The sequence below is a fragment of the Marmota marmota genome, unplaced genomic scaffold, assembly GCF_001458135.2.
Source record: "Marmota marmota marmota unplaced genomic scaffold, marMar, whole genome shotgun sequence".
Lineage (NCBI taxonomy): Eukaryota > Metazoa > Chordata > Mammalia > Rodentia > Sciuridae > Marmota > Marmota marmota.
Genome location: NW_026000082.1, coordinates 13,767,081 through 13,783,305, shown reverse-complemented (window position 1 = coordinate 13,783,305; position 16,225 = coordinate 13,767,081). Strand labels below are relative to the sequence as shown.

Here is a 16,225-nt window from a genome sequence, read left to right as displayed (position 1 = left end):
CTTAAGGAAAGTTACTGTCTGTTTTTTTCTGTAAAACAGGGTATATAAAAACAGTATCTGCCTCATAATGTTAATTGTGAGATTATGACAATCTGTAAAAATATTATATATAGACTGTCCAAATAAATGTACAATGCAATATATATATATATATATATATATATATATATATATATATTTGCTAAGCAAAATAGATAATAAACAATGTTTTGAACATCTTCACAAATTTTCAAAATTCCAACCCTAGTGCAAATTCATTGATGAGTATATGATCCATATGGTATTACATCATTTAAAATATATACATGAGGAAGTGGGGGGGCGGTAGAATAAGATGGACATTATACCCCTGATGTGTGGGTATGATTGCACAAATGGTGTGACTCTACATCGTATACAACCAGAGAAATGAAAAGTTGTGCTCCATATGTGTAAAAATTTTAAATAAATACACACACACACACACACACACACACAAGTTTTACCAGGTGCAGGAGCATACACCTGTAATCCCAGTAATTCAGAAAGCTAAAGCAGGAGGATCACAAGTTCAAGGCCAGCCTCAGCAAGGTCCTAAGCTACTCAGTAAGACCCTATCTCAAAATAAAAAGTAAAAAGGGCTGGGGATGCAGCTAAGTGGTAAAGTGCCCTGGATTCAATTCCCCATACAAAATATATATAGAGAGTAAGTATTATATAATTTAAAATATATACATGAGCGGGAGTTGTATATATGTAATAGTGTTTGTGTGTGTGTGTGTATAAAATAACGTGTGTATATATAATATATATATAATAAAGCATGTACACATGTATATAAATGAACATTGTGTGCATATATAAACTTTATTAGTACCATTGGTAAATAACAACAATAGTGGTTGTGAGACCAGTTTCCAATATAGTTCCAAATGATCTTTCTCTCCCAGTATTTAAACCTTTGTGTAACTTCCTCCCACACTGAATCTATGACCAAGAGAATACTCTAAGGCTACATGAGAGACATTTCCCTTTCCTCTTTGGTTTCTTAGATTGCTCACTCTAGGGAAAGCCAGTTACCATGCAATGAAGAGGATTAAGCAGCTCTGTGAAGATACTAAGAGGGCCAAATGGGAAGAAGTAAGGCTTCCTGCCAACAGTCTGCACCAGACATGTGAGTAAGCCACCTTGGAAGTGGATCCTCCAGACACAGTCAGTCCTCCAGATGACTGAAACGCAAGCCAGCATATGGCTACACTTCGCAAGAAACCCCAAGCCACTCCCAAATATTAGACCCACAGAAACTAAGAGATAATAAATTATTATTGTTTATTTATACCACCAAGTTTTAAAATAATTTGTTATGCATCAATAGATAACTGATACAGTAACTAACACTGATTGTGTATTTGCTGTATTCCAGGAACTACACTAAGCATCTAGCAGCCCTATGTGTAGATGCCCTTATAATTTCCAAAGAAGAAAGGATGACCCAGAGAGGTTAAATAATTTAGTCAAGTTTCTGTGGCTACTCAGTAGTAGAAATAGAATCTGACTGAACCCAAGTTTCTAACTCCAAAGCCTAGTTTCTTAGTCACTTGTTTACATAGTCAGGATAAAGTCTCTTGAACATCTAAGCATCAGACACAAATGAACCCTCAGAGGAGAGCAAACTTACATAAAACCAGCATGGGGAAGCCCAGGGGTCAGACCTAAAACAACATTAACATTTGATGTTAGTATCTAAAGATTCCAAGCTGGTTCCACCTCCCAGCCTGTAGACTAGCAGACTAGTTATATCTCAGGTCAGCACTGCTCAAGATGCCCATGACTCACCCAGATCTGCAGCTTCACTCGCTTCTCATGACGGTATACTGTCTTCACCTTGAAGTCGATGCCCACAGTGCTAACAAAGGCCGGGGTGAAAGTGTCATCAGCATAGCGGAAAAGGAAGGAGGTCTTGCCAACACTGCTGTTGCCGATGATGAGCAGTTTGAACATATAGTCAAAATTCTGGTCAGAGGCATCTTTGACTCCAGTTTTACTGTCAGTCACTGAAGCCATCTGCAAGAGAGACCTATGGTCACTTGAGAACACACCTCTAGTGTGACTTTCAGTCACCAACCTTCTAATGGTCAACTATCATTTACACACTCTCCACCCCAGCTTAACAGAGGAAATACACAGAATCACCCCATCGTTGCACCTGCCACAAATGTTGTCTCAGGACTAGGGTGGAACCCAACTCCTCCCCTTCAATCCCATTCAGCAAATATTTACTGAATATGTTGATCTGAGGCAAGCCCTAGCTGGATTTGGGGAGTACAAATATGAATCATACATGGTGGCGGATCTCTGGGTGGCTAGACACTAGAATAAAAGAACAGGGAAACAGAAGTAACAACTATAGGGAAGTGATAAAACCTTGACTAAGAAAGTCCACAAGAAGCCTAACCCAATGGGAAGACATGGTGGTCAAGGAGAGTCTCCTGTAGGAGGCAGGGCTCAGTATAGGGTTATCATTCCCTGTTTCAAAAGCTTTTATGGCTCCCCACATCTCTAAATATCAAGTCCAAACCATTCAGATTAATGAAGAACCAACTAACCAAAGAATCAACTTTCTAAGCTTTTGTTCCCCAATTCTTCTCCCCATCAACCTGTGCTACCTTAATATTAAATTACACTTTACTCCAAATACTCCACAGTATGCCTTCGTCCCTTTGTATGTGGATTCCTTCTGCCTAGAATGATTTTCCCCCCTAATAAACTCCTATTCATCCTTGTAGGTCCAGGTAGAGTGTCACCTTCCCTGTGCATGGCAGAGATATGACTCCTGCTCCTGTGTTCTCACAACACTCTAATGGTACTTTTGTCATTTTGGAACTGTTTACTCTTCTGGCCCCTCTTTTAGACTGAACATCTGGGATTTAATATACTCCATTTCTGCATGCCTGGCTTCTAGCACAAATCCTCACACATAACAGCACTCAGTAAAAATGTGTGCTGAATTAATGAAAGTCACTTCATCACTTTGGGGCCCCAATATCCTCATATAGGAAATGGGGAGAACAATTTCTGCCCTTGCGTTTCTCACGAGGCTATTATAGGGCTTGAATGAGATAACAATGATTATGACCTTCATAAACTGAAAAATTCCACAGTTGTGTGAATTTAAGTCCTTATAATCCAATCTTTCTAAGCCTTGATCTTTTATTTGTTCATTCACTCATTCATTCATTCAGCAAATATTAGTATGTGCTAGGCCTACTACCATTCTCTCCTTTTCTTAGAACACTTTGAATCTGAACTCCATGATCCAGTGTAACAGAAGAGGAAGGAGGTCTTGCCAACACTGCTTCTGCCAATGATGAGCAGCTTGAACATATAGTCAAAATTCTGGTCAGAGGCATCTTTGACTCCAGTTTTATCACTGCTCACTGAAGCCATCTGCAAGAGAGACCTATGGTCAGTTGGCTACTTTGAGTCACCAACCTTCCAATGGTCCTGTTACCTGATGTGAGTCCTTTAGTTGCTTCTTCTACAGCTTCGAAACACCAAGTGCCCTACTTCTCCACCTTAAGTCTCTCCTCTTGCTTAACACTAGGTACAAACGGGCTGGGTAAGTAATCAGGGAATGGTAGAAGGTACCTCTAATGTGAGAAAGTGTTCAGGTTATCATTGTCTTTGGTAGTTCCTTTTTTTTTAATACCTTTATTGATTGATTGATTGATTGATTTTATGTAGTGCTGAGGATCAAACCCAGTGCCTCACATGTGCTAGGCAAGTGCTCTACCACTGAGCTACAACTCCCACCCAAAAAAAAGAAAGGGAGTGAGATTGTTGAGTTTGGCTTTATGTAACCCTCAGATAAACTATAAAGACAAGAAGCTGATGAACATAGAAGGTTGTTTTTGTTTTTTGCAGTACTAAGGATTAAACCCCAAGAATAGTCAGGTCCTCTACCCCTGAGCTACATCCTCAGATCTTTTTATTTTTATTTTGAGATAAGGTCTTGCTAAGTTGCCCAGCCTGGCTTTGAATGCAGGAATTCCCCTGCCTCAGCTTCCAAAGTCACTGGGATTATACTACCACACAATACTCAAATTTAAAGCACTCTTTAAGAACAATGAGACACATATATAGAATTGATAATAGTTATTAAAAAAAAACTTTCTTAATATATCACCACTAGTCTTCAGTGCCCTCTGTTCTTCCTGCCTTTATATAAGACCCTCAGCTTTATCCCTGTATCATCAGTCCCATGACAAGGCTCAAGAGGTATAAAACATGTCCAGGATACTTGGAGGCTTAGGCACAACAGCATTTTTTAATTTTTTTTATTCTAATTTGTTATATATGATATATTACACATATAGAGCACAATTTTTCATATCTCTGGTTGTATACAAGTATACTCACACCATTCGTGTCTTCATACAGGTACTTTGGATAACGATGTCCATCTTATTCCACCATAATTTCTAACCCCATGCCCCCTCCCTTCCCCTCCACCCCTTTGTCCTATTCATAATTCCTCTAATCCTCCCATGCTCCCCCTCCCTACCCAACTATGAATCAGCCTCCTTTTATCAGAAAAAAACATTCAACATTTGGTTTTTGGGTTTTCACTTAGCATTATCTTCTCCAACTCCATCCATTTACTTGCAAATGTCGTGATTTTATTCTCTCTTATTGCTGAGTAATATTCCATTGTGTATATATGCCACATTTTCTTTATCCATTCATCTACTGAAGTGCATCTAGGTTGGTTCCACAATTTACCTATTGTGAATTGTGCTGCTATAAACATTGATGTGGCTGTGTCCCTGTAGTAGGATAACAGCATTTCCACCCCCCCACCCCAGTGCTAGAGATTGAACCCAGGGGTGCTCTACCACCTCTTTTAATTTTTTTTTTTTGTGGAGACAAGATCTCACTAAATTGCCCAGGCTGCCCTTGACATCGCCATCCTGTCTCACAGGCATGTACTACCACATTCAGCTAGACATAATATCATTTACATGAAAGAAGAAAGTGAGGTTGGAAAGGAGAGTGCAATTGGCTGTTTAAATTGTCTCACAGACTTCACTTTTCAGTTTGTCATAATACAAGATATAAAGCCTATTTCAAGAATTGATGATTCAAGCCTGTGAGGGGGCACACACCTGTAATCCCAGTGGCTCAGGAGGCTGAGGCAAGAGGATCTCAAGTTCAAAGTTAGCCTCAGCAAAAGCAAGACACTAACCAACTCAGTGAGACCCTGTCTCTAAATAAAATACAAAATAGGGCTGAGGATGTGGCTCAGTGGCCAAGTGCCCCTGAGTTCAATCCCTGGTATGCCCCCAAAACAAAACAAAACAAAAAAAGAACTGGTGATTTAAAAGAATTGTTTTTTCTACCTAACAGAAGGGAAGCCACCACAATGACATGATACCATCTTTCACTCTGCTCCATTCGTCTTTCTTTGTCTTTGTTTACAAAAGAAAATTTCTGCTATGAAAGTACATATTCATTATAAAAAATTTGAAATTTATGCAAATGTATAAAAGATAAAATTTTAAATTATCTAATATCTCACTTACCCAAAAATGACTACTATTAAAATTTTAGGGGCTGGGGATGTGGCTCAAGCAGTAACGCGCTCGCCTGGCATGCGCGCAGGGCGCTGGGTTCGATCCTCAGCACCACATAAAAATAAAATAAAGATGTTGTGTCCACCGAAAACTGAAAAATAAATTTAAAAAAATTCTCTCTCTCTCTGTCTCTCTTTCTTCTCTCTCTCTCTTAAAAAAAATAGTATATTTCTTCCAATATATATTCATTCAAAAAAAAAATGCTTGTACCACCATACATGCCTATTTTTAAAATTATATCTTCTTAAATTTTTTTAAATTGTAGATGGACACAATATCTTTATTTATTTATTTTGTGTGGTGCTGAGGATTGAACCCTGTGCCTCACACGTGCTAAATAAGCATTCTACCACTGAGCTACAGCCCCAGCCAAGAACTATATCTTATTCATTAATTTAAAAGGCAATGCACACTCATTGAAGGTAATTCATCAACTTTTCATTATTTACTAGTATTATTTTTCATCATCTGTAATTTGCATTATTTTCTTACTTTTTAACATAAAAAAAATAAGTAATATGGAACCTAAAATCTTATACTGAAAAGTAAGTGTTGCTTCCATCCTGGTTCCCAACTTCCAGTTTCCCTCCCCAGAGGCACATGTTACCAATTTATATCTCCTTCAGAGAAATTTTTTGCATATACAAGCATAGAAAAATATACTTTTTATTTATATGTAAATGATAGCATACCATACATTCTAGTCTATAATTTCTATGCATATTTTAATAGCTGAGATCATCTGCACAGAAAGTATAGACCAGAATGTATGGTATGCTATCATTTGGCAAAAGTATTTAAATTTTAAAAGTACTTAATAATTTAGTCATGTATGACTAAAAAAAAAAATAAAATCGTATGGGAAAAAAAAAGTATTTAATAATTTAAAAAGTACTAAGACTTTAAAAATTCTTCATAAAATCATTTCCTACGACCAGTTCTTTAATGTTGTCATTCTCTTTGAGAGTTGCTTTTCAGTTTAAGTTGTGTTTCTATTCTTAATTATTATATATTAAATTGAAGTGAACATTTCTCTTTTTTTAATTATTTAAGTTGTAGATGGACTGAATACCTTTCTTTAAATTTATTTTTATGTGGTGCTGAGGATCGAACCCAGTGCCTCACATGCTAGGCAAGTACTGTACTACTGAGCTACAGCCCCAACCCTGAAGTGAACATTTCTTTGCATAAACCTTTGTTCACTTTCCTAATTATTTCCTCAAAAAGTGGTCAAAGGGCAACTTCACTAAAACACAGCTTTGATTTTCATTTTAATTTCATGTCCTTTATCTTATTTTATCCTCTAAACCTGGGAAATAAAGTTGAAAGGACAAGGATTATTCCCATTTGAATTAAGAAGATTCACCCAAGTCTCATAGCTAATGGCTGAGACTAGACTCGGTACCCTGCAGTGTCATGGGAAAGTTTTAAATTTCTGCTCTACCCATCAGTTGAATTCTTAAGCAAGTCGTATTGACTCACTAAGTCAGAGCATTATTACCTTAAAATAGGAAATTGCCACCTACTTCATGGAGCAATGGTACAAATATAGTAAGCACTACTATATGTAAACAATCTGAGCGTTTATTGGCCTATAGGAGGTACTCTAAAATTATTACTTCACTAGCCCCTTTTATTCACATTTGCTGTCAAATTTTGTTCAACTGCCTCTCTCTCATCTGGGCTTCATTATTTGGGTGCTGTTTTACAACAAACTAACTGCTTCTCTTTCTGGATTGAAAGGAGTTTTATCTATCATGGGGACACCAACACTGGACCTATATCTTTAGAAGATGATACTTCTTTCAATAAACATTAATTATTTTTCATGTGCCAGATTACCAATATAAATGTTTTCATTTTATCTGATGAAGCCAGTTTTACACTCTTAAACTGCTAGAATTAGAAGGATACTGAAGTGACAGGTTTATCATAACAAAAACCCTGGCTATTTGTGCCAGCTTTCATAGTAACTCAGTGTATGAAATTGGGCAGGTCATTAAAACTCTAAGACTCAGTGTTCTCATCTAATAATAATAATAACTACTTCACAAGGCTGCTGTGAATTTTAAATAAGAGAATGAATGTAACTGCTTTATACACCATGCTGAGAAAATACATGTGGCCTTATGTAGAAACAGATGTGGAGAGTGGAGAGTGATGGCGAGAGTCAAAGATAGTTTCAATTCCTGTTCCGATCCAACCCCTAGCATCATTTTGTAGGTAAATGAAATTGAGGCTCCACAAAGAGAAGCAAATTGTTTAAGGCCACACAGTTCATGATCCGAACTTCTGTTAGCCGGTGTCTTCCAGATTTGACAGGGCTTAAGGAAGATAAAAGCCAGAACAATTTTAGGGTGAGTAGAGAAGTGTCCCCAACACCATTCCGTACTTGCCACACTCTGCCATCGACATCTGCTTATGTGCACACAGCACAGCTTTCCCAGTAGGTGGTGTGAGAATAGAAGCCCCCAAGGGGGATCTTCTCAGGAGGGGGGCAAGGGGGACACAGACATCTGGAAGAGAGGCAAAAAACATCCCAGCAGGCAGCCGCCTGAGGCAGATCTGAGCAGACAGGTCACTGCACAGTAGTGCATGCAGAACTGCATTTGTAAGATAAGATTGATCAAACCTTCCCTCTCTTTTGTGACAGTCACATAAAATGATAAAGCTGGGTGGCTCACTGTCTCCATGAGCAATACAAATGAAGGCCTAGGAATCATCTGGGAAGTATGTTATCCCTGATCCCAGGCTGGGGGAAGGAAAGAAATGGCTCCTCAAAAAAAGATTTGAAAAAACAAGTGTCCCTTTCAGTCTCATAGGCAGCAGAAATAAACACCTAAGTAAGAATCAACTTCAGCCAGGAAAAAGGCGGGGGAGATATCCCCCTAAAATCCATCAAGAAGATATCAACTCAATAAATATAGCAAAGAAGGGAATTCTTTTTTGATTGAGCCAAAAGCTCGGACAGGGAGATTGAGTCCAAGAGACCTGGGTTAAGTCCTGGAACTCTCAGTAGTTGTGTAAATTTAGGCAAATCACGTCCCGAGCCTCAGTTTCCTCATCTAAAAAATAAGTTAATAAAATGGCTTCCTGGCAAAACTCTTGTAAGAATTAAAACTAGTACATAAGAGAGATCTTTATAAATCACTTTGAAATTTTGGGTTTTTTTTTTTCTCTGTGCTTCATGTTTTCTCATAGCAACTCATCTAAGTACTGAAAATAGTTTGGGGTTCCAAAGCAAACAAAGTCGATATAATTTCCTGCTTTGTCATTTATTAATGGTGAGATCTGGGCAAGAAATTTTACATGACTAAGAAACAGTTTCCTCCTTTGTAAAATAAGCATGTGGGGAAGAATATAGGTAATATAGGTGATTTAGCACAGTACATGGAATATAGCAGGTGTTCAAAAAATGTAATTCCTTATCTTCCTTCAGAGAACATTTATCAGTGGGGCTAAGGAGTTAGGCAAATGTGGACCTCCCTCTACTATATATATGCCCATTCTCCCAAAAGGCATATTCTTTTAAAATTAAATCTTTAATTCATTTTCCACTGCCAACCCATCATCACCAGCCTAGCCCAGCCCACCTCCTCATTGTTATCCCAGGTCTTGTATAGCCAATAGAAACACCATCATAATTGCTATCATATATTGAGCTCCTACTAACCGCCAAGTATTCTACTAGTTACTTTCAATGCATTTTATCTGCACAACAACAGATGCTTGATAAATGTTCATTTTCTTCCTTCTCCAGGTTGGAAAAAGATAATATTACTCAGCAATAAAAGAGAATACAATTTTGGCATTTACAAGTACATGGATGGAGATGGGAAATATCATGCTAAGCAAAGTAAGCCAATGGGAAAAAAACAAAGGCCGAATGTTCTCTCCGTTAAGTAGAGGCTGATCCATAATGGGGGATGGCATGGGGAAAATGGAGAAACTTTGGGCAAAGGGGAGGGAGTGGAGGGGATGAAATATGGGGACAGGAAAGATGGTGGAAAGTGATAGATATTATTACCCTAGGTACATATATGAGTGCACATATGGTGCAATGCTACATTGTATACAATCAGATGAAAGAAAAGTTGTGCTGCAATTGTGTACAATGAATCAAAATGCATTCTGCTGTCATATATACCTAATTAAAATAAATTTTTAAAAACTTTAAAAAAAGATAGCCATGTGTGTAACTGCTGACAGAATGGAGGCACACCTGCATAAGAACATCAGTGTGTGGGTGGGAGATGTGGCTCAAGCAGTAGCGTGCTGGCCTGGCATGCATGCTGCCGGGTTGGATCCTCAGCACCACATACAAACAAAGATGTTGTGTCCGCCGAAAACTAAAAAATAAATATTAAAAATTCTCTCTCTCTCTCCCTCTTTAAAAAAAAGACATATTAAAAAAAGGAACATCAGTGTACATCACATTTATAAGTACTTTACAGTTTACAAAGCTCTTTTCACCCATTACATCCTATTGGCTTCTCATAATCCTTGGGGTAGATGAAGAAATTGAGGCAGAAACCACCTCAGCTCAATTCTTCATTCAGTCAACATTCACCAAGCACCTAGCATGTGCTGGGCCCTGTGCATATTCTGGGAAGATGTCCTAATGAGCTCCAGACTTTTTTTTTTTTTTTTTTGTACTTATAGATGGACAGAATGCCTTTATTTTATTTGTTTATTTTTATGTGGTGTTGAGGATTGAACCCAGTGCCTCAGCATGCTAGGCAAGCACTCTGAGTGCTGAGCTACAGCCCCAGCCCCCATGAGCTCCAAACTTAAGTATTCTGTTACTGATAGCTTCTTCTTCTTCTTTTTTTTTTTTTAATTACAATCTTTAAGAAACTGGAAATTTATTTCTTGGATTGGAGGTCATTTTAGATTTTGCCTTTTCCTATACTGTATCCTCTAGTAGGAATGCACTTTACTCCACTACTAGCTAAAATCCCTCATGAGGAGGTTCCCTGACCCACCTGCCTTCCCAAAAGGCCTCGCCTCTGACTACCACCATTCTAGCCCTTCCCATTACCACAGAGAGGGCCTTTCATAACTTCCATTGTCTTCCTCTGTTTATAAGCATAGAATAGATGTGTGCTGTACCTAAGCGCATACACTCATATCCAATCATTTTATTGTCCTCCATCCCTGCACATCTGGATTCTGGGAAGCTGGGATGGAAACCCACACACACCCACATATACACCTCTCTTAGTTTCCAGAGGTTGCCACACTGTCCACCCCAGTCCCTTCCACGCTTAGACTCCAGAACAGAGGAAGCCTATGGATGAATTTTTCCTGTCCACGATTTGCTTCTTGTTAGTGATCCCAGGTGGCAATGTAATCTGGTCCAGTGCTAGTCCCCCCCCCCAACCCCTCTCAGTCTTCTGAGAATCCTAGCACCTAGGCTTCACTGTTCGCATTACTTCCCCCAACACACCACAACCCACACCTGGTCTCCTCCCCAACCTGACCCAGTGCCCCCACCACCCCAAATTCTCCAAGTTCGCTCACCTTTCTTCCACCTCCAGCCTCCAGACCCTGCTCTATTCCAGCGTCTCCCCGCCCCGACTCCTGACTAGAACCCAGGCGCCCCCTGCCCACATCTAGAACCATGCCCACTCCCTCCTCCAGCTTCCGCGCCCTTGCTCTGCAGTCCGGGTAGACCCAGCTGGCCTCCCACCTTTTCATTCTTCCAAGCTAGCAGCTTCCAAGCCCCACCCCTCGCCCTGCATTCACCGCGACCCCTTCTGGGGTACCAACTGGGTTCCAGCTTTGCGCTCCCTCCTTTAGTAGCTATTCATACTCACACCTCCTGTCCGCTGACCCTCTCTCGGACCTGACACCCTCGCCTGCTCAGCGCCCCTTCCTCTCAGCACCTCACTCCTCATCCATTCCCCTCCCCTCCCCTCTTCGCCTCCACGCCTCCTCCTGCCCTAGCTCCTCGGCTCCCGGGCTCCCTCTTTCCGCACTAACCCTCCCCGCTCTACCCCGAGCCGCCAACGCCCCCCTCCCCAGTTTCCCCAGCAATCCCGCTGCCCTTCATTTGCAGCTCATCTTTCCCCCCCATGCGGGGCACGCTTTTTTGCCCTCTGCCCTTGGAGCTCCCCGGGAGGCCCCTACCTTTCAGGGAGAGCCCCTCAACGCCCCCTGCCAAGGCCAGTGCCTCCTCCTTGTCTCGGCGCCCCTCTCTAACGGCCTCCCCCAGCCCTTCTTTTCGGTGTCCCCTCGGCTGCCCAGCGCTAGCTCTCAGCACTCGTTCACTTTTCCTCGCCGGCTGGATGCTGGGGCCGCGCCCCTTACCTCGGACTACGAGGTGGACGAGGTACTGGCTCACGGACTGCGCAGCCGGACAGTCCCACGTGGCGGCAGGAGGGTTGCTGCGGGATCTGGGGAGCCTGGCAGGGTGGAGCCGGGTGGAGCGAGACGGACGGATCTGGTCCCCACCTCAGCGGATGAGGACTGAGGCTCACTCAGGCTCCAGCTGGGTTCAGCTCCCGCTGAGTCCAGTCCCCGCCCAGGGGCGGAGTCCGTGTTCGCCCCGCCCCTAGCTCCTGGCAGGTGTTGGGAATCCAAGGTATCTTGGGGGCCCACAGCTCCCCCATATTTGGGTGGCTATTGTGATTTACCTTAATTCTCACATCTTGCCCCACAGAAAATCTACTGGGTGACCAGAGAGCTTTGATGATAAAGTAGATGATGATAGGCACTGAGCTTTCCTTTTTTCAAATAACTTTCTTGCGAGTTACATCGCTCCTTTCTCACAAAAGCCCAGAGAGGGAGAGAGGCAGAACCTTAATGGCGGACTACAAGTAGAAACTAAGCCAGAAATCTGGGTATTGTCCTCAATTTGATGCATTCCTTCACTTGCTCTGCAGTCCGGGTAGACCCAGCTGGCCTCCCATCTTTTCATTCTTCCAAGCTAGCAGCTTCCAAGCCCACCCCTCCTGGCTTTAGTATATCCTTACTCTTCCTCTTGATTCCTACTGCCCATTCTCTGATTCAGGATTCATTACTTCTTGCCTGGACTAAAGCAACAGCTTTGTTATTCCTAATTCTGCTCTCCAATACCTCCTCTACATCAGTGGCCTGAGTAAACTTTTTGTAAAATTTTTATTACTATTATTAATTTTAGTTGTAGATGAATACAATACATTTATTTATTTATTTATTTATTTATTTATTTATTTATTTATTTATTTATTTATAATACTGAGGATAGAACCTAGTGCCTCACATGTGCTAGGCAAGAGCTCTACCACTGAGCCACAATCCAAGCCCCTGAGTAACCTTTTTAAATGTCACTATCAACCTGGTTTTAAAACAAACCAAAAGAAAAAGAAAAGAAAACTTTCAGTGTTTCCCCATTACCAACAGTAGCTTGGAGGCTACCAACTGGAATGGAAAGTTTTCTTGCCTGAGCATTAGAAAGTCCCACTCTTCCAAGAGTGGTATGTACAGAAGATAATTAGCAACCCACCTTCAAACCCTCTTGTGGACTTCACTTCCAGTCTTCCTGAGGCCACAGGAGCCAGCTGACTGTTTTAGTCTAAAGTAGTTGTCCTTCCCTACACTCTTCCCCTATACCAAATCTTAGAGGTCTGAGTCAAATACCAAAACCAGTTTTTCACCAAGTTGCATTCTGAACCTGTCTACATTCTTTCCCCCCAGCCTAGGCAATCACCCAAATTAACAGTCCTTCTGCTTGTCTGTCCTGTCCCTCAGACTCAATCCTTTATTCTATTCTGAGCTTCTTCCCAACCCTTTCACTCATTTCTACTGCCCATTTCTCAGACAGCCTTTTCCCCTGTGTCCTCTAGAGCCCTCTTCCTTTGTCAACAAACTCTTCTACACCCACTGCTTCAGAGTACTCAGGTTACTTCTTTGTATTTATTGAAATATTACTGTCCTCCAGGACCCTGCTCCCTTTTTAGCCCTCTACGAGAAGGCTTCTCAATTTCCCACTACCCACACACCATAAAACTAGGAGGTGGGCCAGCATTGCCACTTCCCCGCTTGTACAGAAATTTCTTCTCCTTTGCTCTCCAACCATACCATCCTCATACCCTTCCTCACCACTGACCTCAGTTTCTCTTATGTATTAACTATTTCAACCCCTGGCTCATGGTCATCCTCACTAGCCCCTGTCATACAATCCTCATAGTGACTTCAATGGTCATGGGTTTCCGGGCCCTCAGTCACTGGCCTTGTTTTTACATTACTGAGGCCACCATCTCCCATAGTATACTGAACCCCTTGATCACTTACTACTGGGACCTCTGTAATCTCAAAAGCAAACATCTTAAGGGCTGGGGCTGTAGCTCAGTGGTAGAGCACCTGCCTCACATGCGTGAGGCACTGGGTCCAATCCTCAGCACCACATAAAAATAAATAAAGATATTGTGTTCATCTAAAACTAAAAATATATTTTTTAAAAAAAGCAAACATCCTATGCTGACTATTCACTTACTTTCTCCAATAAACACTTACTTTTCTCATTTCAAAATTGGTGAGAAGATAATGATTATTCATTCTTCACAGGAATAATAACATATAAAACTATCCTTTTAAAGTTGTGAAACAATATGAGAACAGATGGCATTGCTTTTATGTAGCCTCAGGTCTTTCTCCTTCTCCTCCCCCTGAAAGGCCATATGTAAAAGAAAGAGAACAGGCTTGGGGCCAGCAGACCTGGTTTTCAATCCTTGTCACAATACTGGTTTGCTGTACAATCTATGTCAATTGCCTTATTTTTTTGACATGTGTATCCCTTCCTTATCTGAGGAACATAACAAGAGCTACCTTCCAGAATTGTGAAGATAAAATGAGCAAATGAGCTACTGGAAAGCACTTAATAAAAGGCTAGGTACAGAGTAAGCACTCAATAAATATGAAACATTGTGGTTATTATAACAGAAAAAATGCTATATTTAACCACAACTGCTTTCTAAGAAGGATAGATGCTAACACACAGAAGGTCCTTTGTCTTATTTGAGTCCCTGAATGTGGAGTAAGTCTGGGAGAGAAGGGGGAAGCACCACAAATTTGCTCTATGTAAAAAGATGGAGGAGAATTTGAAATTCAGTTGGCAAAATGGGAGGGAGGGGTAATAAAGAGAGATGGGAGGGGGAAAAGGAAAAAGATAAGTAAGAAAATCAGTGTAAAGGTAGATTCTGCATGGGTAGAGTCAGAAGAAATCTTCCCATGGTGAGTGGGCAAAGGGTTTTAAGCACTGGCATGACTATGATGTGACAACTTCTGTGACTCTCCAGATGTCAAGAGAGTCTACCACACCTACAAATGCTTTCTGAGAGGAATCACGATGGTGCATGAGTAAGGAAGTTAAGCAATGCTTTGTTTTGTCTTAATTGAAAAAGGAGACTGGAGGTACCTCTAAGAGCACCGGCTCTCATGGAATTGACAAAAATCTTGTAGAGAACTTTGAATTACATATTTTATCCCCTTTAATCCTCAATATAATCATGCAAGGTATGGATTATCAGCCTCTTTTCATAGATAAGAAAATTGGAATCAGAAAGCTTATGTAACTTGCTCAAGGTCACACATTTGGTAAATGGAAGAGCCATTTATCTTGGAGTCTGTCTGACACCAAGGCCAGGGGTTTTTCTATCAGGCCTGAGAATTTTGGTTGCTCAGCGAATACCATTGTTTCTACAACAAAATTTCCTAGAATCTTTTCTAGTTGTTAGGATCAAGAAATCAACCTTCTCTAGTTCATATTTTTTATTTTCATAAATTTTTATAAAATTTATGTTTTTTTAAAGAGAGAGATTTTTTTAATATTGATTTTTTTAATATTTATTTTTTAGTTTTCGGTGGATACAATATCTTTATTTTTTTATTTTTATGTGGTGCTGAGGATCAAACCCAGTGCCCCACGCATGCCAGGTGAACGCGCTACTGCTTGAGCCACAGCCCCAAAATTTATGTTTTTATCATATGAGAATCAGTCATTTAAAAAATTTTTTTATTTGTTCTTTTTAGATTTACATGACAATAGAGTGTATTTTGACATACTATACATACATGGAATATAACTTATTCTAATTAGGAGGTTGTACATGATGTGGAGTTTCACTAGTGGTGTATTTATATATGAACATAGGAAAGTTATATCTGATTCATTTACTGTCTTTCCAATTCCCATTCTCTTTCCCTTCCCTTCCTTCCCCTTTGTTTAATCTACTGAACTTCTACACCACCCCACCTTGTTGTATGTTAGCATCTGCATATCAGAGAACATTTGGCTTTTGGTTTTCTGTGATTGGCTTATTTCACTTAATATGATAGTCTCCAGTTTCTTCCATTTGCTGGCAAAAGTCATAAAGTTGTTCTTTGTAGTGGCTAAGTAGTATTTTATTATGTATATATGCCATATTTTCTTTATCCATTTATCTGTTGAAGGGTTCCTATACTGGTTTCATAGCTTAGCTATTGTTAATTGAATGGTTATAAACATTGATGTGGATATTTCACTATAGTATGCTGATTTTAAGTCCTTTTGGTATATACTGAGGAGTTGGGATAACTGGGACAAATGGTCATTCCTTTCCAAGTTTTCTGAGGAACCTTCATACTGCTTT

General features: G+C 40.4%; 1 protein-coding gene and 1 long non-coding RNA gene across 4 annotated transcripts in view; one reads left to right on the top strand and one right to left on the bottom strand.

Annotated features, from left to right (window-relative positions):
• Window positions 1-3,500, top strand: part of LOC125620385 — a 110,277-nt gene extending 106,777 nt beyond the window's left edge. The window contains exons 2-3 of the long non-coding RNA XR_007352011.1: window positions 1,032-1,153; window positions 3,270-3,500. This is a non-coding gene — a long non-coding RNA (uncharacterized LOC125620385). The remainder of the gene's footprint in view (window positions 1-1,031; window positions 1,154-3,269) is intronic.
• Window positions 1-12,132, bottom strand: part of Rab3b (RAB3B, member RAS oncogene family) — a 63,796-nt gene extending 51,664 nt beyond the window's left edge. The window contains exons 1-2 of one of the 3 annotated variants that reach the window (XM_048815405.1): window positions 11,925-12,132; window positions 1,816-2,043 (exon numbers count right to left, since the gene is read on the bottom strand). In XM_048815405.1, the coding sequence (XP_048671362.1) occupies window positions 1,816-2,043 (228 nt within the window). In that variant the 5' untranslated portion in view covers window positions 11,925-12,132. Of the gene's footprint in view, window positions 1-1,815; window positions 2,044-3,250; window positions 3,273-11,431; window positions 11,454-11,924 lie in introns of those variants that run through there. The other 2 variants (XM_015485006.2, XM_048815404.1) reach the window with 2 other exon arrangements.
• Window positions 12,133-16,225: the final 4,093 nt, after the last annotated feature.